At 42.9% G+C, this 27,339-nt stretch overlaps 1 protein-coding gene across 2 annotated transcripts in view; it reads right to left on the bottom strand.

Annotated features, from left to right (window-relative positions):
* filip1l (filamin A interacting protein 1-like) overlaps nt 1–26,325 on the bottom strand; it is a 67,564-nt gene extending 41,239 nt beyond the window's left edge. The window contains exons 1-4 of one of the 2 annotated variants that reach the window (XM_061677812.1): nt 26,048–26,325; nt 3,351–3,592; nt 3,105–3,278; nt 1,977–2,155 (exon numbers count right to left, since the gene is read on the bottom strand). In XM_061677812.1, the coding sequence (XP_061533796.1) occupies nt 1,977–2,155; nt 3,105–3,278; nt 3,351–3,584 (587 nt within the window). In that variant the 5' untranslated portion in view covers nt 3,585–3,592; nt 26,048–26,325. Of the gene's footprint in view, nt 1–1,976; nt 2,156–3,104; nt 3,279–3,350; nt 3,593–12,348; nt 12,409–26,047 lie in introns of those variants that run through there. The other variant, XM_061677821.1, reaches the window with a different exon arrangement.
* Nucleotides 26,326–27,339: the final 1,014 nt, after the last annotated feature.

Here is a 27,339-nt window from a genome sequence, read left to right as displayed (position 1 = left end):
GTTCCATCCTGTTTCAAACGCTCCACCATCATTCCAGTCCCCAAGAAACCTGCAATCTCTGGTCTGAATGACTACAGGCCTGTGGTCATGAAGTCCTTTGAACGTCTCGTGCTGGACCACCTCAAGAGTGTCACAGGTCCCCTGCTGGACCCCCTGCAGTTTGCCTACCAAGCGAACAGGTCTGCGGATGATGCAGTCAACATGGGACTGCACTTCATCCTAGAACACCTCGACAGTGCAGGGACCTACGCGAGGATCCTGTTCGTGGACTTCAGCTCAGTGTTCAACACCATCATCCCTGAACTCCTTTCAACCAAGCTTCTCCAGCTCAGCGTCTCACCTGCCATCTGCCAGTGGATTTACAGCTTTCTGACGGGCAGGACACAGCAGGTCAGGCTGGGGGAGGCCACCTCATCCACACGCAGCATCAGCACTGGGGCGCCCCAAGGTTGTGTCCTCTCTCTGCTGCTCTTCTCTCTCTACACGAACGACTGGACCTCAGCGAACCCGACTGTCAAGCTCCTGAAGTTTACAGATGACACCACTGTCATCGGCCTCATCAAGGACGGTGACGAGTCTGCATATCGACAGGAAGCGGAGCGGCTGGAGCTGTGGTGCGGCCGACACAACCTGGAGCTGAACACGCTCAAGACGGTAGAGATGATCGTGGACTTCAGGAGGCATCCTTCGCCACAGCTGCCCCTCACGTTGTCCAGCTGCCTTGTGTCAACCGTCGAGACCTTCAAGTTCCTGGGAATTACAATCTCTCAGGACCTGAAGTGGGCGACCAACATCAACTCCGTCCTCAAAAAGGCCCAGCAGAGGATGTACTTCCTGCGGCTTCTGAGAAAGCACGGCCTGCCACCGGAGCTCCTGAGACAGTTCTACACAGCGGTCATCGAATCAGTCCTGTGTTCTTCCATCACAGTTTGGTTTGGTGCTGCTACAAAAAAGGACAACCTCCGACTGCAACGGACAATCAAAACTACTGAAAGGATTGTCGGTACCCCCCTACCCACCATTGAGGACTTGCACGCTGCCAGAACTAAGACAAGGGCGTGCAAAATCCTCTCGGACCGTCTACACCCCGGTCACCAGCTCTTCCGGCTCCTTCCCTCAGGTAGGCGCTACCGATCAACGCAAACTAGAACTAGTAGACATTCCAACAGCTTCTTCCCTCTTGCGATCAACTTCTTAAACACCTAACCTATAATTCCATTACAACAAGCTGGCAATTTTTTGACTTGAGTTCGTTGTCACATTTCTGTGGGGCCAATTATGTATTACTCGTGCACTCACTGTAGTTGTCTCGCCATGCTGCACTATTTGCATATACTGGCCACTCATGCCAAAGTAGCATCTGCTCCATTTGCACACTGATTGAGGAGTATCTGTAACATTTGCACAACCAACATTGTCCCAGATGATCGCACTACTCGTCACTAAACCGCATACACTCCTTGAAGTCTCAGCGCCCTTTGCACAATGGTCATTGCACCGGACTATTGCAATATTAGTCATTCGAACTGCTCTAAGTGCTAGAGGACTCTGCATCTTTTTGCACAATTGTTTTTTGTCAATGTCTTTATGTCCCCAAAGTGTTCTGTAAATTGACTGTCTGTTGTACTAGAGCGGCTCCAACTACCGGAGACAAATTCCTTGTGTGTTTTGGACATACTTGGCAAATAAAGATGATTCTGATTCTGATTCTTGTTTTAGTCATGTTATTTATTTATTTATTAAATTTTAAATCTCTGTGGCTGTTTAGAAGATGCTTTGTTTCTTTTCAATTTTAGAGTTTTTATATACGCTTTCATTTGTATCTAGTTTCATCATCCACTTTGTAAATTCTTGCTACAATTCAGTGTTTACTGTAAGCATGAATTCCTAATAAACACAAACTCATGGTGTGGCCTGGGCTACTGAGGTTGGGGAAGCTCTGTGATGACATCAGTGCTGCATTCATGTGCACTGACCTCTCACGCTCCTGCTCCAGCAGGTTGGTGAAATCGTCGCTTTTCCTCATAAAGTCGCTATGGTTGCGCTTCTCGTCCGCCATTTTATACAGGGCCTGTTTGTGGGCCTGCTCCACCATCAGCAGCTGCTCCAGCATGCGACGGTACGTCTCCCTCTGCTTCTCCACCAGCTTGTCTAGCTTCAAGACAGTAGCAGGACACTTACAGTCTGGCCAAAAAAATGTTGCAGATCAGCAACAGCCAAGTGTTACCCACTCTTGGAGTGTAACAGAGTATGAATACTTTGTTACTGTTGTCGTTGTTGTTACTGTTACTGTAAATGTCCATATATCTGTATTGTACCACGGAGCGCAAAGCAAAAGAATAATTCTGCCTGTCAAGAGTGAGGCATGCAATTTACCAGTGCAGAGTACATGTAGATCTGTACATTACTGAAGGGTGTGAAATAGAAAAATATAAATAAAAACAAATCAAAATTCTCACTTTTTAAAAATACTTTTACTTGGCAATACTGAAGTATGTTTAATATTAGAAAATTACTTTTAATACTTAAGTAGCCTACTGCAGATATCAGATCCTTTAAAGGGGAAGGGACTGCAAAAATGTGGTGGGCAAGAATTTGTGGAATAGTTTGTGGAATAAGAATTAAAACAGTTAAATTCATCAATTTTCACCGATCCCAGGGGCCAGCCATGTGGGGCAATGTCGCCCTCTGCTGTCGACTGAAGTTAATGCCACAAGTGTCATCGTATTTGTATTGCAAATGTCACGTGACCAAACCCAGAACCCAGGAGGTGGCCTCCCCGTTGCTGTGAACTCCGGGTTGATTACATGGTGTTTTAAACAACATTCTAGCAAGTGTGAGTTAAAACCATCATGTAATCAACCCATAGTTGATTAGTTATCGCAGCATACATGGAGAGCCCGGTATCGTGATTTCCGTGCACAATATTAATCAGTATGGCGTGTTTAGACTAGTGGGGGCGCATACAACATATTCTTGCCCAAAAGTTTATGACTTTTACTCAAGTAATATTCCACAAGGTGACTTTTGCTTCCACCAAAGTTTTCTGTTGAGATACTTTTACTTAAGTATTGCTCTGGTACTTAATTCAAGACTGCTGATACCTCCACCATGGGCCTTTCGTAGATGTCTTCCTGCAAGCCGTCAGCTTTGCCCTGGATGGCATCCCGCTGCAGAGCCTGCAGCACTTTGGGTGGTGTGACAAAGCCGTATTTGGCTTCCAGAAGGGCCAAATCAATTTTTTCTGCCTTCAGCACAGTGATCACCTCATCTCTTGCCTGCAGAGGGCAGAATGTAGTTTATTGTATGAGTTGCTGAGGAAAAGTGTCTTTCTGCCCATTTCACCTGACCTGCAGCTCTCCCTCCAGCAAGCTCAGCAGGAAGACCAAGTCATCACGCGAAAGGTCTCTTGCCTTCGTAGCGCCGCTGCCACCATTCTTGTTGGTGTTGTGGTTCCGCTGGACGGTGCCGGTGTCATCTGGCGGCTCCCGGTGGCGACTGCGGCGCTCTGGCCGCCCTGATGGTCCTTCTTTGTCCAGCTTGACCTTGGTGACGTCCTCCAGGCTGCTGCTACGGGAGCGCATGTTGCTTCCTTGAAAGAACAGAGTTGGGACATTACACTCAGATGTGCACACGCATGTACAGAATTTAACAAAGATGAATACATCACTCACATTTTTTAAAACATTTGATTTATTCTCCCAAAATAACTCAACACAGCCATTCATGTCTGAACCACTGGCAACAAAAGTGAGCACACCCCTAATTGTATCCAAAGGGTCAATCTTTTGTGTGGCCACCATTATTTTCCAGCACTGCCTTTATCCAATTGGGCATTAAGTTCACCAGCGTTGAACAAGTTGTCACTCGGATCCTCTTCCACTCCTTCATAACGACATCACAGAGGTGGATGCTCCTCCACCTTCCGTTTGAGGATGCACCACAGAGAATTTGGACAATTTCCCTTAGGGGTGTACTCACTTTTTGTTGGCAGCAGTTTAAACAATGCATGCAATGGTTAGGCCTCACAGCTAACAAGAGCAAACTACAATTGTCTGACAAACTCGAGCACAAGAATATACCAAGGATCTGAAAAAGGCAACAACAAAATTATCTACTGTATCATGTAGCCAGTTTGTATATGTGGCCCTGTTTTCGAACACGCTGGTGCTGCATCCTCTTTCTTGCTGTCACGGCCTTCCAAGCTATTATTAGCTTCAAAGTAAAATTGAGTCATCAGTACAGGCCAAAAATGATCAAATGCTACAAATTACAAACTGCATCCAGAACTTTTTGAGGACCACCTAGCTGAAATCTGTTGCCTACCACTTACAACCAAGACTTCCTAATTTTTTTTATCCCGTGACTATGTTTGATATCTTTGGCCCCCGAATGTGATTGGAAAATTAGTAACTTCAGTGAAAGATGACTTTGGGATAAGAAGAATGATCGTCTGGTAGGCTGACGTCCGCTGTGTGACTCTCAGGCTCTCGCTGATTATGGTGAACCCAACTATGATAAATTGATAGAACAAGCAAATGAACTAACCACGCAATTTCTAACATTTTTCTTTTTTTAGCAGAAACCAAACAAGGATGCCAGAATCATTGCATCATCTTTTATTAGCGGTTTTATCGGAGTTGAGACTTAAAGAAGAGATTTGCATGGGCCTCAGAGGGATTAGAAAACCATTAGTAGGCAATGAATCATCTAAAATAATAAAGTAAGAGATTTATTTCAATCTATGGCACAGAAGGTCATTTTATCCAACTCACATTTGCAGATGAATGGAATCTCACCACTGGGTGAACTTGCCAGATAAATAGAGCAGCGTTTTAGTGGAGTGTTCGTGACTCGGCCGATGTGTGAGGCCTTCTGATGGTCTGTGAGTGATCGCAATGGCTGGCTGATTACATTGTACAAACTGGAGGTGAGACGCCACATGATTGTGAGCTGAGGTAATTCCCTGCAGTCCAGGACAAACTCCACATCCACTCAGTCAGAACACTGCGCTGCTAGCAGAACGGGTTAGCGCAACAGTTCCAAAGGTCACAGACGTGTACATCAGCTCGGCATGTGTAAGTATCACATATCTGCCAAAACTGCAACAGGGATCACAGATATATCACATATTTAAAAGCTAAAAAGGGTCAAACATGGGACAAGGAAGCCGATTCATGTTGAATTTAATGAATAGTTCAGTCACTTGCTATAAACATGCACTTGGGGAATTTCCAGGCCACAGGCTAATTCTGTAAAATGCAGGTATTTATAGTGCATTGAAGTTGTTGCCTTTTTTATTTTTGGGAAAAAAACTAATTTTAACTGATTGGTAAGTTGCTTACCTCTTCAATCAAGAACATTTTGTCAAAGGCAGAGGGTATTAATAGTTGAGCCAACAGCACCTGCATCTAATTTTCAGTTTCAATTGATTAATTTAAATTTTACACTACACAACAGCATCCTTAAATTTGTTAAGACAAAATTTATACAGTTTTTTGATTGATTTGGATATATCTAATGTTAAGGCCAACGAGTATACTGTAAATACGCACTTCAGTAATTGTGACATTTTGATGTGTTGGTGGTAATTTGTTCTATATGAAATTATCTAGTGGCAGTAAAAGAACAAGAACAACAACAAAAAGCAGTTCAGGAGATCCAGCCTATACGTTTACTCTCGGCAGTTATAACATTATCTGCTGCCAAAAGTCACTGGAAACAGTTGGCAATTTTTGGACTCTTTCTTTCCAGTGACCACTTATGTTTCCGTGACTGGCGAGCAGGTCTAAAAGTAGGATATGGGAAGTCCCAGAACCTTGGTTATACTGCCCTTAGACTATTGAACTCTGTAGAGTCAACGACCACTTCATGTATCATGATGTAAAAAACAAAACAAAAAGGCCTTCACTTTTTATTTTCGCCTTAAAGTCACCAGGGTGAAAGGTGAGGAAGCAGGTGTGCCACAAAGAAAATAAACCTCTTCCCCCAAGCATGGAGGTCGTATGCATGAAAACACACAAACACATTACTCATTATGAGTACATTCCTACAGCCTGACATAACACCCTGACTTGATTGAGGGCAAGAGAACCCAGTTCAAATGGGAGCAGAAAGAGAGGGGAGGAGCAGATGGAGTGAGTGACCTTTGCTAAGAAGGAGGAGTTCCACCACTTGTCTGCCTACTGCACACAAAGTGGGCTCTTTATCAACTAATCAGACCAATATCAACTTTTGGCCTGCAATTTAGTATATGTTGGCTTTTTTTCAATCTTTTGGCTCCAATCGTATAAATAGTATACGTTGGTAATCAGTGTTGGAGAGTAACGAAATTACATGTAACGAGATTATGTGCCTGTGAATATTTTCATTCATCCTCGTCATTTTATTCTCAGGGCACTAAATCGATCCCAACTGGATTGTTCTGTTTGTCTTTGTAGATGTTTCGCCTCTCATCTGAGCAGGCTTCATTAGTTCATGCAAAAAGGCTTAGTTAGGACGCACTAGCCGGTTTTGTGTGGAAAACCCAACTATATATGCTCCAATTTAGAGGCATCCCCCACACCACAGTCACACATTCTGCACCCACATGCATTCCAAAGGAACGATTTCCTTGGAATGCAAAAAAAGGGGGAGAGCCGTTAAGCCACCTGGCCGAGAGGCCATTGGCCGTCCACCAGAGTCATTGGGTGGAAACTCCCACATTGATATTCCGTTCAGTTGTAAAGTGGTCGTAGAGTCAAGGAGGCTGTGCTGTTTGTTGGAGGCAGAATTATTGAGTTTCTTTGGCATGGACAAAAGGACGACATTCTAATGTCGTAAGCCGCCTCCTCTGTTAAGCGATGTTTTTTTCCACCTTTGGGTATAGGGCCTCTCTCACCCCTCTTTCAAACCATCTGTCTTCCTTGTCCAGAATATACACATTTTCGCCGTAAAAAAAAAAAAAAGTGCTGCTCCTCTTGGAGGAGCAGGTAGACAGCTGAGTCTTGACTTGAGGAGTTTGCCATGTTCCACGTGTCTTTTGATGCTTAGCAGGTTAAATGATGATGACAAAGTCAGCTTTATTTTCATATAATTTATGATGCTCTCAAACATGGCATCGTTTTCCTTTAAATATCACCTTGAAGCGGCACCTTACCAATCTATTAGTTTCTCTGAGATTTTGAAAAGATTCGACTCAATGTATAGTAAATTATATTTTTGAACACAAAAAAAGAACATTGACTTTTGAACAGATTCAGCTTTATAATTTTTTACTTACTGATGGAACATTAATGCCATCATTCATCTAGGTTTTTATATGATAATATCCACATGAGTGATGTATAGTGTGTGGACATCTGTTATCTTTGTGTTGTTCTGTTTGCCAGTTTGATTTTACAGTAAAACTGCTTAATTTAATTTGCATTGACTGTTGAAAGTCTTGAGTGTTAAAGTTTATATATACTGTTAAGGCAATGAAAACTGTGACGGTAAGTGTACTGTGAAGCTGTTGTGACAGTAAAAAAGTTCCTGAAGTTCCATCTTGTATAGTCTTTTATTATATAGTCTTTGTGTTATCTTATGTACTGCTGAAAGATTTTCACACACATCAGGTCATAAAATATGAAAGTGGTTTACAGTTGAAATGAGAGCATTTGTTCAAAATTAAGAAAAAGTATCCAAAATGTAATTAGCTATCTTATTTTGAGAACGTAATTAAAATAGTTACACTACTATAACATTTTCATCAGGGTATTATAATTGTAACCAATGACATTTTCAAAGTAATCTCCCCAACACTGTTGGTGATTTCCTTATTCAGCTATTGTTCTTGTTTTCATTTTGCGAATGTTGTTTCATCAAGTATGCTTATGCTTGTAAAATACCCACAGGAACTTAACAGTATTTTCTTTCATTATTCCAGCTATTAGCCCTGTAATAACAGCACCCTCAGTGTAGCATGCTTTTCTTCCACGGTTTTAATCATGGAGGCAAAAAAGGAGTGGAATATTTACAAACAGGGTAGATGGTTGTCATAGCAACAGGTGGCGCCCAGAGTTTACGGTTCCTTGAGGTGGTATAAAACCTTTTAAGATGCTTCCTGCCAGCATAAGAGAGCCTTGTCAAACAGCGAATGAGTAATCGGGAATCTTATTAAGTTCCCCCCAGCACAAGACATTCAAAAGCACAGGGTGTGGTGCAGGATGTACAGGTATTATTGTGGATGGGTGAGTGAGTTTTAAAGGAAAAAAAAAAAAACTTTAAAAGGGGATAGATTATGGAAAACTGACTTTTTAATGACATGTATATAAATAGTTGGGAATCCGGGATGCCGGTCCACCCACCCATCCAAAGTCTGAAATTATACAACCAAGTAAATGTTTTGTGATGTGCTGATTTCCAAAAATGAATACAAGCGAGGAGTTCTGAATTTTGGTGTAATTGTGTTGTGTCGTCCATTACCTGCAATAGTGGGAAGTTGACTTGAGTGGATTTTGTTTTTTTACGTATCTGTACTTTACTTTAGTATTTCTTTTCTAGCGACTTTTTATTTTTACTCTACTTGAAAATCTACTTTTATATTCATTCCTTAGGGTCATTAGTACTACATTAGTAGGGTTTTGGTACTTTAGTGGAACGATGTACCCCTAGCACATTTAAAATGGGACATTTGCGCTGGTATGGGCGTCACCACAACTGGCTTCAATCCTCTCCAATCGAAGCGGGCTATTCCATACCCTTTAAAAGCTGCACAAATACTGGCGTCTCACATGGTGAGGTCATATTCTGTATGTAGAAAAGTACTCAGCGACCCATGCGTGACTGGAGAATTGGAGCACATTAAATACAGAATTTGCTGGTGAAAAATTGTTGGCAACTTAAATGTGTCCTGGGACCTCATTAATCTATATCCCCTCCGATGAGCGTTCGTTTACGTCCCCAACACCCCTGTCCGCCAGAGCGGTGTGCCGGCCGCTACGTGGATTTAAAAATATATATACTGTTATAATAATAATGCATTCAATGAATTGATTTCTACAAAGATTAAGAGGTTGGATCCAGACTGCTGAAATTTAACACCCCTGACAGTACCCACCCCCCCTTAATGGCCGGCCCTGGGGCCCCTGGATGCACAACGTGGAAGTCCCGAATGAGCGAATCATCCATGATAAACGCTGACGGCACCCATGAATGTTCCTCAGGCCCATAGCCCGCCCAGTCCACCAGATATTGAAACCCCCTCCCCCTCCGACGAGACTACAACAGCCGCTTCACAGAGAAGACAGGGCCCCCATCCACAAACCGGGGGGTAGGAGGGGGCCTGGAAGGTGGGACCAGAAGGGACTCCCGGGCTTGCTTGAGTAGGCTGACGTGAAAAGCAGGGTGGACCCGCATTGACCTTGGGAGCCTCAGCTTCACGGTGACAGGGTTGATGATCTTTGTGATGGGGAAGGGCCCAACGAACCTGGGAGCGAGCTTCTTGGACTCCACCCGGAGTGGAATATGTTTGGTCGAGAGCCAAACTCGCTGACCCACTTTGTAGTTCGGGGCCGGTGTCCTCCGACGGTCAGCAGCGGCTTTGTAGGACCGCCCCTGGCACAGCAGCATCTGGCGGGCTCGCTCCCAGGTCCTCCTGCAGAGTCTCACCAAGGTCAATGCCGCTGGAACTGTGGACTCTGAGGCTATGGCAGGAAACAGAGATGGTTGGTAACCATGCACAACGTGAAAAGGCGATAGACCAGTGGATGCAGAGGGGAGGGAATTGTGGGAGAATTCGACCCAAACCAGTTTCTGAGACCAGGATCGCAGCTCCTATGAAGCGAGACATCGGAGCCCAGTCTCCAGGTCCTGGTTCAGCCTCTCTGTTTGGCCGTTGGTTTCAGGGTGAAACCCAGAAGACAGACTGACAGTAGCACCTATGAGATTGCAAAACTCCTTCCAAAATTGCGAAATGAATTGGGGACCCCTATCAGACACCACATTCTTGGGGAAACCATGGAATTTGAATACGTGATTGATCATTAACTCTGCAGTATCTTTAGCTGAGGGGAGTTTCGAGAGTGCAATGAAGTGAGCCATTTTAGAGAACCTGTCAACTACGGTGAGAATTGTGGTATTACCTTTTGAGGCCGGTAATCCTGTCACAAAGTCTACGGAAATGTCTGACCAAGGACGTTGTGGTATTGGCAGGGGTCGCAACTCCCCAGAAGGACGTTGACGAGAGGATTTGTTAGCAGCACATACCTGGCAAGCGTTGACGTAATCGATAACATCCCTCCTAACATTAGGCCACCAAAAGCGCTGTCCGACCACTGATTGAGTCTTGGCAATGCCTGGGTGACATACCGTTCGGTTCGTGTGAGCCCAGTGGGTGACTCTTCCCCTTAAGGTCGGAACCACATAAAGCCTGTTTTCAGGGCAATCTTCAGGGCTAAGAGTGTTTTTCAGAGCCCCTTTAACCGCAGTTTCAATGTCCCAAACAAAAGCGGAAATGAAACATGACTTGGGCAAAATAGTCTTAGGGTCGGACAAAGAATTCTCTTCGCAGAAAATACGTGCCAAAGCATCTGGCTTACCATTTTTAGAACCAGGTCAGTAGGATAACATGAAATTAAATCTAGTGAAGAACAGAGCCCATCTAGCATTTAATCTTTTAGCAGTTTTAATATACTCAAGGTTCTTGTGATCTGTCCATACTAAAAACGGAGTCTGTGCCCCCTCTAGCCAGTGCCTCCACTCCATCAAAGCCACCTTGACTGCCAGCAGTTCACAGTCACCAATGTCATAATTTTTCTCAGCTGGGGTCAGAGAGAAGGTTTTGGAGAGAAAAGCAAAAGGATGTAATTTAACATCCTTGAGAGATTTCTGGGAGAGCACTGCTCCTATTCCGGCATCAGACGCATCGACTTCTACCACAAAATACTGTTTGAGATCTGGCAAAGTAAGAATGGGAGTGGAGGTAAAGCTCGATTTAAGTTTTTGAAAAGCTGCCTGACAAAGCGGGTTCCATACAAAAGGTTTGTGTGGCGAGGTAAGAACATGCAAAGGAGAGGCTATAGAACTGAAATTTCTGATGAATTTTCTGTAGAGGTTTGCGAACCCCAAGAACCTTTGTACATCTTTGCGTGACGTGGGAGTAGGCCAATTAATAACTGCATCGACTTTGCAAGGGTCCATTTTGACTTCACCTTGAGCCAGGACGAAACCCAGAAAAGAAACTGACGCCTTGTGGAACTCACATTTCTCAGCCTTGGCATATAGTTGATTCTGCAGTAACTGCTGCAAAACAGAGCAGACATGAATAATGTGAGTCTCCTCATCCGGGGAGAATATCAAAATGTCGTCCAAATAGACAAAAGCAACCATTCAACATGTCATGCAGGACATTGACAAGGTTTTGGAAAACAGCTGGAGCATTAGTAAGCCCAAAAGGCATTACCAAATACTCAATGTCCCGTTGGTGTGTTGAATGCTGTTTTCCATTCATCCCCCTCCCTTATCCTGACTAGATGATATGAATTTCTTAAGTCCAGTTTGGTGAAAATCTTGGCTCACTCCAGGAACACAAAGGCGGTGGAGATGAGAGGAAGAGGGTACCTGTTCTTTACAGTGATCTCGTTGAGACCCCGGTAATCGATACAAGGTCGCAGAGTCTTGTCCACAAAGAAAAATCCTGCTCCCGCAGGGGATGAAGATGGGCGAATGATCCCGGCTGCCAGTGATTCTTCTACGTACTCCTTCATGGCCTTGTGTTCCGGCCCATAAAGAGAGAACAACCTCCCTCATGGGGGTGTGGTTCCAGGCAGCAAGTCAACAGCACAGTCATAAGGTCTGTGGGGTGGAAGGGATTTGGCCTTGGAAAAAACATCTTTAATATCCTGGTAACAGGTGGGCACTTGAGAAATCAGGATCCCCAGATGGGGTCTGTGGATTGTCCTTAGAAACATAGCCCTGAACATCACATGGCAGCTTGAAACAGTTCCGGGCGCAATTGCTGCCCCATGACCAGTCAATGTGGGGGTTATGTAATTTCAACCATGGGTTCCCTAAGATAAGGTCATGATTCATGGAATCAAAAACATGAAAACTAATGCGCTCCGAGTGAGAATCAGGAAATGTCAATGTGAGTGTTCGGGTGCGGTGAGTGATCTTGCCCATAAAACTACCGTCTGCAGCATAGGTGTTGCGGTGGCGTTTTATTTGAATGGTTCTAAGGTGCATATGTCTAACGAGGAGGGAGTTAAGTAAGTTAGCATCAGAACCAGAGTCAATTAATACAAGTGTATGAATTTCTTGATCAGGAGAGCATAGTGTCACTTTAGGAAGAACCCGTGTAGGGTCTTCCTTCATCAAATTCAGACTCACCTCTCCCGTGCCCTTGCTACCGGCACCGGCAACTTTGACGTGACAGTTGCTCACGGAATGACCCAACTGACCGCAGTAGAAGCACCGCCCTTCCCTCAGCCGGCGTAGACGTTCCTCAGGGGAGAGACGGAACCTGCCCAGTTGCATGGGTTCATCCGTGGGGATGCTAGTCAGTGGGTTGAGACCGGAACCAGGGGATCTGCCTTGGTTTGGCTGGTCACCGAGGCTCGTCCTCCAAGTGCGCGGTGACGCGCCCTCCGCCGATCTCCATCCAGCTCGCGATCCAAAAGCCTCTTGTTGATTTTTACGGCGAGAGCGATGAGAGTGTCCAAGTCGGTCGGCAGGTCTACCAGGACTAAATGATCCTTGACGGCGGGGGATAGTCCTCGAAAAAAGGCATCGAGTAGCGCCCGATTATTCCAATGACTCTCAGCTGCTAGAATGCGAAACTCAATCGCGTAATCTGACACGCTGCGCTTGCCTTGTTGTAAGGTGACAAGGGAGCGAGTTGCCTCACGATCTGGAGTGGAAAATTGAAAAATTTGCTCCATAGTTTCATATTTGCTCCAAATAAGCCCATGAATGACACACGGCGGAATTGCGGCTCCATTCAGCAGTTGCCCACGCCACCAGTCAGGTGGGAAATGACGAAAGTGATTTTTGCCCGCTCGGTGGCGAAGGCAGCTGCCTGCAGCTCAAAGTAGAGTTCGCACTGCGTGATGAACGGCTTAATGTTCCCAGAATCTCCAGAGAACCTCTCCGGTCGAGAGAGCTGTGGGCAGACAGCAGCGGAGGTGGCAGGTGGCTGAATGGTGACTGCTTCACATGGAAATACCGTGGCGGTATTGGGTGTGGTGCCAACTGGTTCCTTCTCTTGAATAATTTTCATAAGAAGTTCAAACTGTGAGGCCACCTGTCTCATCATATTGTCCTGATGCCTTGACAGTCCCTCTCGATGAAGGTGGAGGGCAGCAAGCTGCTCATCCTGCTTCGAGAGGCGTTGACCCTGCGCTTGAAGGGCTTTGCGCACCGGGTCTGAGTCTGCTGGGTCCATGTTATGGCCAGTTCGTTCTGTCATGAACGGAACAGAGTATATGACCCAAAAATGCACGACTCCAAAACAAATGGACAGTTTCCAAAAAGAGAGGTTTAATAGACGGGCATAGGTCGGTACACAGGCAGACAATCCAAGAAAGGCAACAGTATCCAAAAACATGAGGCAAAGAGTCAAGGTCGATAATCGGAACAGGGTCAAATCTTACTGTGAGTCTGTGACGTGGAAACAAGGAATGCTGGAACGCAACGACAAGGTACAACGAACCGGCAACGAGAGGGAATGAGACACGAGGTTAAATACAATAGGTAATTAGGGTGAACGAGGCACAGGTGGTGAAGATGCTCACAGGAGCAGGTGTGTGTGAAACAGGAGGGGGGGGAGACAAAACCTGGAACACACACCCATGACAGAAATAAATGTTATCCACCACACACACACGTCCGATGAATTTGTATGTCTTTCTGCCTGCATGCATCAGATTGACCAAAATTGCGTTAAATCCCCGCTCCACAACTTCGATGTTTTATAAACAGGCCTAAGTTTAGACGGACTTTCTGAAACCAAGATCTCACTCCGCCTACCACATATCCAAGGGCACACCCTCACTCCACTGACAAAGCTCACTGAGCCCAGCTTGGCACAGACGGGTCTGCCAACTCGCAGCGAGTCTTACCGTTGCGCGAAAATGAAGATGCATCACTGAAAATAGAGCCCTCAGTCACCAAAATGTCCCATGCTCCGGACAGAAGGCAAGGAACAAACGGCGCTGTGCTGACACCGCCCAGCTTGGTGTAGATCGGTCTGCCAGAAACACGAGCAGCGAGCCTTGCGTTGGCACGAATATCAAGATGCGTGCTATTTGCGCACCGGTGCACGTTGCGCATCAGAGCCCTTTGTGTCAGTCATTTAGTAAGTAACTAGGCCAGGGTTTACCTTTTTTTTTTTTTTTTGTCCTGTTCAGCTCTTAGAATTCCAGGTGTTGCCATAACAACATCTTTCTATTTTACAGCTGCTTCCAAAACATTGAACGTTATACTGTAGCTTGATATACTGTATCTTCAACCTTTTAAGTTTTTTTTTTTAGCCTTTCTGGTGCCAAGGGTGGCATTGGTGAAAACCCAAGCCCCAGAAGTTCACCCACCACAGATGACACCAGAGTACTTTTTAATTGTGCGACTACCCTGAGAGTCATGCTGTGTGAAGTCAAACGTCAATGAACAGAATATGACGCACGAGACGTAAACCTCGTTCTTGCACCGTGGGACTGTACACACTATCTTTAGCCCTGAGAATCCCGTTTGGACCTCAGTGCATGTTCCAACACACAATTGCATTTATTATCCCGTATCGGCTTTCCTCTCTTGGCGCAAACTGTAGTTCGCGTACAGTTGCACTGTAACCAGGTCTGTTTTGGAACAGGTGATTATGAGAGAAAGAAGCCAGAAGTGCTCCTGGGTTGTAGTAATCTCAGTGAGGGGTCAGTGGGTTCAGACAGACTGTGACACTGTGGATCTTTGTTTCCACAAAGCATTATTGAGATCAATAGTTTAGCTCAGGGGTGTTAAACTAATATTTGTTGCGGGCCAGATTGTGGCTTATGGTTTCCTTTGGAGACCCATTATGACTGTGAAACCATTTACTATAAATGAATAATCACCTGATCAAATTATCACATATACACAACAAATTGATGGATAATGCCTGTGAATACTCTCATTCATCCAAGTCATTTCATTCCCAGGACAAATTTGGAGGATAAATAGTGGGGTTACCACACCAGGCAAAAAACAAACAAACAAACAAACAAAAAAACTCACTAGTGCTGTCTTACGTAGCCGGTTCCAAGAACTGATGAACGCTGCACAGATGAGAGGCGAAACGTATTTTAAGACAACCAGACCAGTCCAGTTTCGATCGATACACTACCCAGAGAATGATAGATAACTAGTTTTGAAAGCATAAGTCAAAGATTGTAGTTTGTTCAACTTTTGTTCAATTTATTTTTAAAAGGAGTTGAAAAGACCGTGGTTTTTGGTAAAGATTTTGGTAAGAAACATGAAGTAGACACATAAGATTTGCTTTGGTAGAACACATAAAACGACGTGGCGTTCCGGATGTAGCCCCCGGGCCTCGAGTTTGACACACGTGGTTCCATTAAAACTCTTTTCAGCACCCAGGTGTTCTTGATCATGTGCTAGTCTTTCAATCATGCAGCAGCCATTCCCTCTGTCAGAGCAACACACACACACACGCGCGCGCGCGCGCCCACACTCACACGCACGCGCACGCACACGGTGGGAATAACGCGTGAGACGGCTTTTACAGTATCATCCCAAAAATGAAAGCATGCACCTTAACCAACCAACCAGCAGAGGGTAGTATATTCTAAATTTAAGCCTGATGGGGCCGGCCCCCTTTGAATGGAGGATGCGTGTCTCTTCAGCATATTTAGGAGGACCAATGTTAGCTTCTCTTCTGCATGTTTATTTACCAAACAGTCAAGTATTTTTTTTTTTAGAAGCGCTAATTCACAACAGAAAGTCATCTCAAGGCACTGAACACATTGAGCAGGTCAAGAACCACACTCGTCATACATTAGAGGAAAGCACCTGAACCCCTCATGAGCGGCACCTGGCAACGGAGGCAAGGACCAACGACCTCTAAAGACAAAACCTCCAACAGAACCCTGGCTCTGTGGGGCGTCAGTCTGTGTCGACCGGTCGGGTTGAGAGGGAGAGTCAGAGGAGCGAGAAAATGATAGAGAGGTTGAATGACCGGGGAAGGGACGAGAAAACAATGGGCACAACAACAGTACAGTAGTACCTTGAGATACGAGTTTAATTCATTCCATTACCATGCTCTTATCTGAAAACACCCGTATCACAAAAAAATTCCCCATTAAAATGGATGGAAATGCAATTAATCCGTTCCAGTCCCCCACAAAAAACAAAAACAAAAACATTTTAAAAATGTTTTTACTAAAGAAAAGTAGTAGTATATTGTAAAATATAGTCATAAAACAATAGAAGATAATAATAAAGATATTAACTGCATGGTTCAATGAAGTCTAATCAGGCCAAAAGCCTCATACACACACGCACACACTCAAATTTAATTACATTTGCATGATGTGCATTTAAATGTGCTCTCTCTCTCTCTGTGTGTCTCTCTCTCTCTCTCTCTCTCTCTCTTTCTCTCTCTCTCTCTCTCTTCCCAGACACACTTGCTTGACGTCCCAGCCCCTGCCCTCTCTTGCTCCTCTTGCGTAGGAAGTGTCTGTCTCTCATCAGCAGTTACTTCCAAAAACGTTTGTTCGACGTTTTTTAAAAAGAAAACTTGCACTCAACAGCACCGCATTGTGTAGAAACACACAGTAACATTTGCACCCCACATGACATTCAGTTCTTCTTTAATAATGCTATGCATGCCGATCTGCTTTTGAGTGAATCCTCCACATCAGCATCTCGCATCTTCTGCAGACGTCGCTCTGTAACTTCTCCAGTGTAATAGAACTCTTGTCCACAGCTCCAACATTTTTTTTCAACACGTGGCTGGCGTTATTATATTTTATTTTTGTGTTATGTTAATTGTTAGCCCGTGTGGTGGGTGTGGTCTTTTTCTTTGTATGCTTGATGGTGGCTTTGTTGTAGCTTCAAACACACAATGTGTCATTATCTTTATTTTATAGTTAGTTTTCAAGTATACTCCAACTGATAGTAGCACTCTACAGCTTGAAGCCTCTTTTTTGAAGAATATTTACTAATTCTATCAGCCAAAGTGCTTCTTATTGTCAAGTGAGTGCCGGCTCCTGCCACTGTACAGGACTCGTTTCTCCAATTTAAGCTTGCAAGTCAAAGCAAAAATTCAGCCAATCAACGGCTTGTCTGTCGAAAAACCTGTAAGTTGGGTCCCTCGTATCTCGAGGCAGCACTGTAATAACAATGTTGATGATAATGGTCCGTTCCCAACACCACCATCCTCAGCCTTGCCGTTGCTAATTGCCAGAGGACCATACAGGTACAGAGGGGCCATAAGGACTGTTTTGTGTGGATTCAAATGTACACATCCTCGTTTATGGGCTTGAACCCCCAATTGATGTCTGAAAGCAGATTAGGCAGGACAAGGATTTATGGGACGGTCAGCAATCTGTCACCTCGTCTGCCGGAGTGGCTTCTGTCTGACACAATAGTGAGCATTGTGAGGATTACAAGGTCACGCCATCCTTGAGCCAATCCATGCTGTCGCTTGAAAGCCCTGAACAGTGAATATGTTTCCTTGTGGCTCAGCAACACTGTGTGGAGAAGGCTGCGCTCCAAGAATTAATCAATGAAAGTGAACACACCCAATGAGATGGTTTGAGATCAGCTGATTCCTGAGGGAACTGTTTTTCTTGTTAGCTGCTAAACAATATGCTGCTGATCAATAACTTTGCAAAACAATGAGCTGCTGGTGCTCAAGTAGGACTGTGAACTTAACGAGGCACTGGGGCCTAGCCTCATTGCATAGTCATCCAAGCTACACTAGTTATCCCCACCTCAGTCTCGAGCAGAGGTATCCATATATGTTTCAGGGCCCACTGTCCATTCTATAGCGGCCTGCTACTTATACAGTACTAACAATAACATTTGGCACTTCTATGATTAATAATTATAATTAACTGTTTTAAAGCGCTTTTATTGATGTGCAAAGCTGTAAATGCACTATTTATAACAAAATAATAACATTTCTTTTCATAAAGTCTCAATGAATAAAGATAATTCCGCTCAGAAGCAAATACATAGAATTACAAATAGCTCCACTTTCTGCTGTTTCAAGGTCCAATTTGGAAAGCATGACAGTAATGATCCTAATGAAGTAAACATTTCTTTAAAGATTGTCAGCTTACAATATATTATAAATTGCTCTTGTTTTGATTCAGAATGTGGAGATGTGATTCGGCTGCTGCTCAGTGGAAGAGTGGTATGATTCTTCTCGGATACAGGGTCACATGCCACCCCAAAAAAAAAAAAAATCTGTGATGAAGTTTTTCAAAATACATTAAATATATAAACAATATATACATTGCTTGATATCGTTGTTGCAGAGATGCTGGTCTGCTTCCTGGCTACTGTCGAGGTGCCCTTGTGCAAGGCACCCTCCCCAGCGCAAAAGCAGTGTGCCAGTTTCACTCTGACATCTCTCCCTGCATGCCTGAATGTGTGTGTTTTTTCCATACATTAGTGGTTTGCAGCACAAAATATATACTGGAAAGTGTACGTAAATAAACTAAATTAATATTAAAAGTAGGAGGTACACATAAAAACATAAAAATATTTGTTGCCTCTCAGTCAACTGCTCTGTAAGAAAGTTACTGTAAGAGACACACAGCTTCGGTCTTCGTCAGGGGCGTCTCCATAGCAACATGCAACACAGCACAGGGCAACAATGCCAGCTCAAAAAAGAGCAGTGTTTATGGTATGTCCACTGCAAGGCGAATATTTACAGCCCCCCACCTGTGTCGCTTTATCTAATCATGTTACACATGCTAGGAATTTCAGAGGTGACGTTGCATCCCTCCTAGAAATAGACTGCAGAAATAGCTGCAAGACTGTATGAGGGTCTATGTGAGGATTTTATGTGACTGTAACCAGCAAGGCCACTCAGTGGAGGGAGGCAGTATGTGTGCAGCCTTGGCAATTTGTGCTGCATCATGGAAAGCCCCGGCCCGCATCAAGTAGCCTGCGGTGGAATCTAAGTTTGACCTGCTGTGTAGTTAACACAAAGCAAACCACACATACTAAACAGAGCGAAGGCAATAATGCAGTGGCAAATGTGAGCAGTGCAGGTGATAAACTCTGGCATCAGTATAAGACTTTTTTTAAAATTGCTGTATTTATTATTGCGGCACGGTGGACGCTGGTTTGCACATCAGCCGCACAGTTTTGAGGACCGGGGAATCGAATCCGCGTGCCTGCGTGGTTTTTCTCCGGGTACTCCCGTTTCCTTCCACGTCCCAAAAACATGCAGGGTAGGTTGATTGAAGACTCTAAATTGCCCGTAGGTGTGAATGTGAGTATGAATGGTTGTTTGTTTATATGTGCCCTGCGATTGGCTGGCCACCAGTTCAGGGTGTACCCCCGCCTCTCGCCCGAAGACAGTTGGGATAGGCTCCAGCACGCCCGCGACCCTAGTGAGGATAAGCGTAACGGAAGATGAATGAATAAATGAATGCATGAATGTTTTTATTATAATATTCTGAGTTTTTTGTGTTGTCTTCACTTACCTTTTAAACTTACAGGAAAGGATAATTTAGCTAAGGCAATTTAGAGACTGAACCATTGTTACCAGAAAATACTGATTATCGAAGTTTGATGCATATGCGGTGATAATGTACCTCAATAATGTTCTATGTTTGGAAGTTGTGAAAATATCAGAAATAGAAGGATTGTGCAGTTTTTTTTAAAGATGCATTAAAATATTTTTTTAAATCAATATTATCAATCAATTAATCAATTTTAAAATAATCAATATTTTGTCTCGCTGAAATTTGCCTGTTTTTCTCATACAAGTGAACCACTGCCCACCCTGCCCCATACACAGCCGTAAAATGGCAAAGACAGATTTCATAACATAACTAGAGTTTGGTTTTTTATGGGGATGGTTTGCTTCACGTTGGGTACGGTAAGGGAAGAAAATTCAAAACAAACTGTTTTTCTTTTGTGTAAACAGGGACAGAATTAATGGCATTTCAAATTTAACATCAACAGCTTAAAGGTCCCGTATTTTGGCTATTTAGACCTCCAAAGAGTGACTCAATAATATGGACTTAGTAAAAAACTGTCAATTTCATTTAAAAATACACCTTGGTTTTGTCATACAAATGTCCAGAAAAGGCCCCTTTGACAGTTACTTCTGTTTGACCCAGTTTTGTATTTGCTTTGTCCGTATGTGGCTAAGACCATCCCCTTTCCTCTGATTGGTTGCCTCCGTGTAGAAGACCCACTTGTGAGAGCAGACGTGTTCGGTATGCAGACACCCCTGGCTCGGGAGCGGAACGTGTAGGTGGAGATATTCATTAGTGATGTAGATAAGCTCAAGAAATTTAAACGACCTGATTTCAGGCCTCTCGGCAGAAAAATGTCTGGGATTCAGGAATGAGTCGACAATTTTAATTCTTATTTCACGTTTACTGAGGGACCATAGAGCAAATATTACATCCCAAACACTAGAAAACGTTTTTGGGGGAAAATATGTCACCTTTAACACTTTCTTTTTAGTTTGTTCAATAGTTTGTCTTCTTGTTAGTTCATGACAGATGCAGACAAGTGCAACAGAAGCAATTTGAAAAGTGTTACTTTTTAGGCTTTAAAGACGAATAATGAAATTCAGTTGGCGAGGCTGTTTTTTTAATTAATTAATTAATTTATTTATTTTTTTATTTTTTTAAACATATGACCTCCCAGGCGGCACGGTGACCAACTGGTGAGCACATCTGTCTCACAGTTCTGAGGACCTGGTTTCAAATCCGGCCTTGTCTGTATGGTGTATGCATGTTTTCCCCGTGCCTGCTTGGATTTTCTCCCGGTACTCCAGTTTCGTCCCACATCTCAGAAACATGCATGGTAGGTTAATTGAATACTCATACTAATACGAGTGAATTTTTTATGGTATTGGTATATGTTATAATTAAAAAATTAAAATTTTAATAAAAACTTAAAAACAATATAATCAGTCACATTAAAATGACTTAACACACATAACATTACATCACTATTAAATAACATTCACAAAAAATAAAAAACATTTCGACAGATTCCATATTGTTTTATATATATATATTTAAAGTGTGCTGACATTCGGAGCACAAACCACTAAATCATATTAGTTGTTCTTAGTTAAGACTACCAAATCATTACCAGGCATATTTCTGACCCTTCTCTCCACCGTGCACACGGACATATCAAAATAAGAGCAGCGCATACTTCACAATTTATTTTGATCAGAAACCTTGGACGAGCCCAATGTGGCCAGCGGACTGTACTTTACCCAAGTGTGTGCTATAAGTCTGTAAATTTATCCATGAGGTCGGTGGGTCAAGAAAAAATTAGCAACAAGCAACAACCTCTGGTGCTCCTTTGAAAACCAGACATAAATTATTATGTATATAAGACCTAGACTATTACAGTGATCTAAACTCATACTGTCCTAACGACATTCACTCCCCTCCGTAAGTATTGGAATAGTTCAGTTTTTATTTTACAGGTATTTACATCTGAATCAGACACAGAGCTTGTAAGAGCAGCTTGTGAGCACACAGTTTTTGTGTGAATACATCTATTTTTCATGTGAGGAAAAGTATTGAAACGTGATTAACAGGTGGGTCCTATTAAACTAGTCATAAAACATTAAATAGCGCTAAATGTCTACGCTCAGTTTCATTTTTGGGTTTTGCCTGTGAACTCTACATTTAGACTAGTTAGAGGTATACCGTAACTAACCAGACCACATCGGAGAGGTCTATGGATGAAGAACTAATTGTAAAAAAAAAAAAAAAAGTAATTGTGAAGCTGAGAGAAGATGGAAAAGCAGTCAAGGCCATTGCACAAACATTGGCCATTGCCAATGACCTGAAGAATAAATAAAGTAGAGGTGTATGGTTGGATGTCAAACAGGTATACGAAGGAAAACAAAAGCAGCTGAACAAAAACATACAGAAAGTTGTAATGAAAGACCCTAAAGAGTTTTATGGACTTATGAGACAAAGATTAAATATCAACAAATTGTTGGAAAGGTATATAATTGACACTAAAAATGTGTTTTCATTTTGTACTTAAATGAATTTCAGAGTAAGTACAGGAGTTGAATGAGTACTTCTTTTACCAGTCTTTTTTTACACAAGCATCTGTAATTTAGTAGAAGTACAGAATGTGAGTACTTTTGCCACCTCTGGTTATAGCCCACCCCTTAATTATGATTCAGTTGACCAAGAGGTGTGTCTTATTTACTTTTACCATTTCAGTGTCCCAAAATCAATTTGAACTTGCTTAGATCAACAATCTTTCTCTATTTCCATCCTGCAGCACATTGTGATCGCTGCTAACTTTATTGGACTTATTTGGACTGTTTCGCCTGCAGGTCATGCTTGGAGCAAGGCTAATGTTGGACAACACCGGTGTTTCTGGTGGAGTATAAATAGTGTTCTTTTCCCAGAGCGCTGAGTGGCAGCTATTCGGTGAGTGAAACCAGATCCAGCGAGCCCTAACAAGTCAGCGAGCACCATGTGCCCCTCGTTCCATACTTTGATTTGGACTGGTCGACCTCGCCACCACCTCATTGCCTCAATGCGCCAGAGAACAAATGATTCTAGAAACACCACACGTTTGACAAATGTTATTGCTTTGTGTGGACTGAGAAACAAGGTTCTGATGAAATCAGCAAATGTAATCTATGATTTTTTTCTTACGCGTTTGTTATTGATGGTGCAATGAATTTGTGTGACTCCCAAATATTGAATAATCCATAACAAACCCCTGAATAAAGTGGGTCCCAATAACAATTCTCACAGAATGGCTCCTTTTAATGATGTGATTGTGATATTTTTGAAGAGTCAGCAAGAGCAACATTCTGACCATATGAGTCAGTGATAAATCCAACACAAAACCTCTTAATCAGGCCTTGTAATCCGCCCTTCAAGTCGAGGAGCTCAAAGTACTTTAACAATCTGTGTCCCACTACCCCCAAACTGTCACTCAGTAGCAAGGTGCACTTTTCTCCACTGATTTCAACACTTCAGATTTCATCTGATAAGAACATTTCCTCCAAATGATCGAACCTGGCCTAAAGGACTCCTCAGCACACCAGAGAATAAATACTCAACATTTCATTATTTCGGTTATAAGGTTTTGTGGTGGTTCACATGCTAAAAGTGAGAGAATCAGAGGTAATCAAAGTAATTATCTGTTTATCAGTATGTAACAAAGGAAATTAAAGACATGCCTCAAGCATTCATACAATCTTCGCAGCTTTCAGTATGACTGGCCAGCGTTCACACTTCGGGCTCTCGTGAGACTACATGTAAAATGTCTAATCAATCTGTTGTGCAGCTTAGTAGCACCAGAAGGTGCTGGCTTGCTCCCCTGCTATTAGACACACCCAATCAGATCAAACCGTCACTTCCAATAATGTACCAAATCCCAAAATATATATCAGCAACATGCTGCTTGCTTCGTTTCAGCATTGTGGAATAGGCTGTTAAACATATTTTGATCACGGCCAACATGGTAATTGTGGTTTTCCTCAGAGGGCCATTATGACTCTGAATATCATACAGATGTATAATCACCTTATCATATTATTATGTATACACAATTGCCTCAACATTAAATTATTATTATATGGGTCATTTTCATATAATTTGATCAATAACGGTAAAGACATACCTCACTGAATTTCCTTAGTATAATCAATCAATCAATTTTACTGGTGAGTATTTGAATTATTGGCAGTTGTTATCATTTAAAAGTTAATAATTGTTTCAAAGAAAAAAATATTCATAAGTAATATTTTTAAAACTTTTAATGCCAAAATATCTTTACTGTTATGTGCCCCAAAAGAAATTGTGTTTTTTTTTAAGATCATAATTACATTATTGTATATGTCAGATATTTGTCCTATTGCTTAATATGCCTTTTCCATGAAAACTAATTAAAATGCATTTCAGAGTTCCTTTTTTTTTTTTTTTTTTTTTGTTCTTTTACAAATGGTCCGTCTTTGACACTCAAGTTGTCTTTACCGTTAATGCCACGGGAGCGAGCCCTATTATGTTGTTGCAATACACAATAGTGGACCCCAAAATAAATGTTATTTATGAGGTATGTATGAATTTGTGGAAGTGTCAGAACAATTGCATGTCTTTACCGTTATTAATATTGTTTTAAGACAAGAATGTAATGGGTTTTATGTGGAGTTAATATATGCACTTGTATCCGCAGTTTGAAGGGCAACACATGTAAATTGTGGAACTCACACGATTTTGATCAAGCTTTTTATGTCTTTACCGTTATGCACTTTCGCCTTTCTCGTTATGCAAGAAGTGTATTTTAGTGTACCGCCACCATTTGCTCTGTCACTGGATTCTATTAACAAACCTGTGGCAGAATTTAAACCGTAAATATATCCACAGGATATCGCTGCTGAAGAGCAGAATCCCCGTACCTCCAAAACTATCACTTTTCAGGGAACCCAAAAAACGGCATGTATGTTGATCCATTAACATTGCATCATCACTTTAGATTGGTCAATCATTTGTAAAAAAAAATAACAGATCCACATGGAGACTGACCAATAGTATGAATTTGTGAGAAAATATGGAACTGGCCAAATTTGGACATAGGTGGGTTAGGGCCGACGGCAACGAAATGGCTAACACAAATTTCTGTACGATCATCCGGTGACTTTGGATTCGTAGTTACGCCTAATTGGCAGTGTTTACTAGCCTTGGAGTGCTAAGCCACTAAGAACCAGCAGGCCTACAGCGCAATGGACTAGCAAAAGCCGATGGAGACGCAAGCAGAGGCGGTGTGAGCGGAGGCGTGACTATCAAGGTGAACTATCGATCTAAGGATTGCCTTTACTATTAATGCATATTATTATTATTTTTAATTTAAACTTTTTGATAATGGGACATAGCATAGTTCTTTCAGCATGGAAGCCATTTACTCATATAAAACCAAGGCTGCATTGAAAAAAATTCTAAATTAGTTTCTTTACCATTTTTGATCGAATTATATGAAAATGACCCATCTACAACAATAATCTGAGTTTGAAATCAGAAGAAATGGAAAATAGTGACAACCAAATAAATGCTATTGTTCAATTTATGTAATTTTTTTAAATAATGCTTTTAATATCTGTTAAAAAAAATAAAGTTGCAAAATCTGTACAGGCTTTCTGCCAATATGAATAGAACAAATTCATTTCACAGGAAATATTACGTTGACACACTTTTTGTGGACCACAAAAAATTAACTCACACGCCAGATCTGGTCCTGGGCCTTGGGTTGGACAATAGTGCAAGAATTTTTCATTGGGCTACTTAAGGAGAAAATAGTTTCGGTGCAGAGGAAATCAAGAACTTGACTTAACGGCAATCATTTCAACTGCAGGCTTAACCTGTGATCCTCATCACATCAGCACATCATCAAAACACAGGCGTTGGCAAGCCAGTGGTGGTGGGGCCAATGGAAAAACACAAACACCTTTGTCAAACTTTCCTGGGTGCAGCCAACATGTGCCACCATGAAGTAGGAGCAGTTTTGCATGAGTTATCACTGTACCTTTGATGTGCAGACTAACCGCAGGCTGCCAGTGCAATATCTCGTTCCACCATCATCAGCACTGTTAGTCAAAAGCCTCTTCCCACCTGATTTATTTTCCTGTGGAGATATGAATTTGGACCTCACTGCATTCTAATCACATTAAAAGACAATGGGATCAATTAGGTCAAAAAAGATGCCCAAAATGTGTCTCTTGTGTGGCCTGTCATCTGTGCCGATTAACACACTCAAGGCAATATACATCAGCAGTTCTCTCCTGTCAAGTAGTCAAAGCATTTCTAATAATCACACACACACAGCCATGGTGCACAAGCCTCTCCCATCTTACCTCTCGTAGCTAAGCGACCGACCGCTAACTGTGATGCTGCAGAACTGCTGGCCGTGCCTTCAGCCTGACGCCTGGGATGATGTTTTTATCCTCAGTGTTGAATGGTTTCTGCTCACCCAGTGTAGGAATCACTTCTCTGCTATGTCCCCAGTTATCTCCTTGTACAATCCAGGCGGTCTGAAAAAGGAAGGTTGCTGCTGTGTGTGTAGTGCACGATGGTGTCTAAGGCTAAGTCTGTGTGAGCACGATGCTGCCTGGGTATGTGTGTGTGTAAGGGAGAGGGAGAGGACGACCTGCCATGCAGATATCAGCCAGTTAAATTTAAACCAGACTGCCTTCTGACACCTTGAGCCACAACTGCCCTCCCTTCCCTATACACACACACACACACACACACACACACTTGGGTATATGTGTGTCTGCACTCTGATTCACACGACTATGACGTTACCATATGGCTCCTGACTAAAGCCCAATGCCTCAGCAGTCCCTGAGGAGAGGGACAACCTGATGCTAAGGGTGGAGGACATGGAGGAACATATAGAGGCACTTGTGCTATCAGGGGGAAATGTAAATGAACCCTAAAACAAAACTCAAACTGCATTTTTGAGTTTGAACACTGTAAAGTTTCTATCACAGGGGTTTCGACATACAGCCCCTGGGCCAAAACAGGCTTGCTCGGGGTTGGGAAACTACGGCCCGCGGGCCACATCCGACCCGTTGATCATTTCAATCCGGCCCGCCAAAGATTGGTACAGAATCACCCAAATCATGTCAAAGTCATGACTGCATTCATTTGCCCTTGTCCTGTAATGCAGAGTGGTTCCACCAGGTCGTCCTGTAATGCCCAGTGCTTCCACCAGGTTGTCCTGTAATGTCCAGTGGTTCCGCCAGGTAGCGCAGTAGGTACAGTGATACATTGACTTGACTTTGGCTGTTCTGTTTTTACGCTGCTACTGCTCTGAACCCTTCTTCAACCATGTGTGAGACAAAGAAAAGAAAAGTCGAAGGCTGTATGTCTAATTTGTTGAGAAACCATTGCTGTCAAAGGCTGTATGTCTAATTTGTTAAGAAACCATTGCAATTTTCGAGGACTATAATATCAGCTGTCACCTTTCTACCAAGCATGCTGATTATGCTAACAGCCAATCAACGCAGGAACTCATGGCTACAGCTCAGTGGTTAAAATCAAGCTTCCACACTCAGCAAAACACCTTTATCTGACAAACTGCCATCCAAGATTCAGTCCCACAAGACCCTGAAACAGCGCCACGGGAGCTGCAGATGGAACT

Source organism: Phycodurus eques, chromosome 1, assembly GCF_024500275.1.
Source record: "Phycodurus eques isolate BA_2022a chromosome 1, UOR_Pequ_1.1, whole genome shotgun sequence".
NCBI classification, from domain to species: Eukaryota; Metazoa; Chordata; class Actinopteri; order Syngnathiformes; family Syngnathidae; genus Phycodurus; species Phycodurus eques.
Note: the sequence above shows the minus strand (reverse complement) of the source record. Positions and strands in the feature narration are given on the sequence as shown.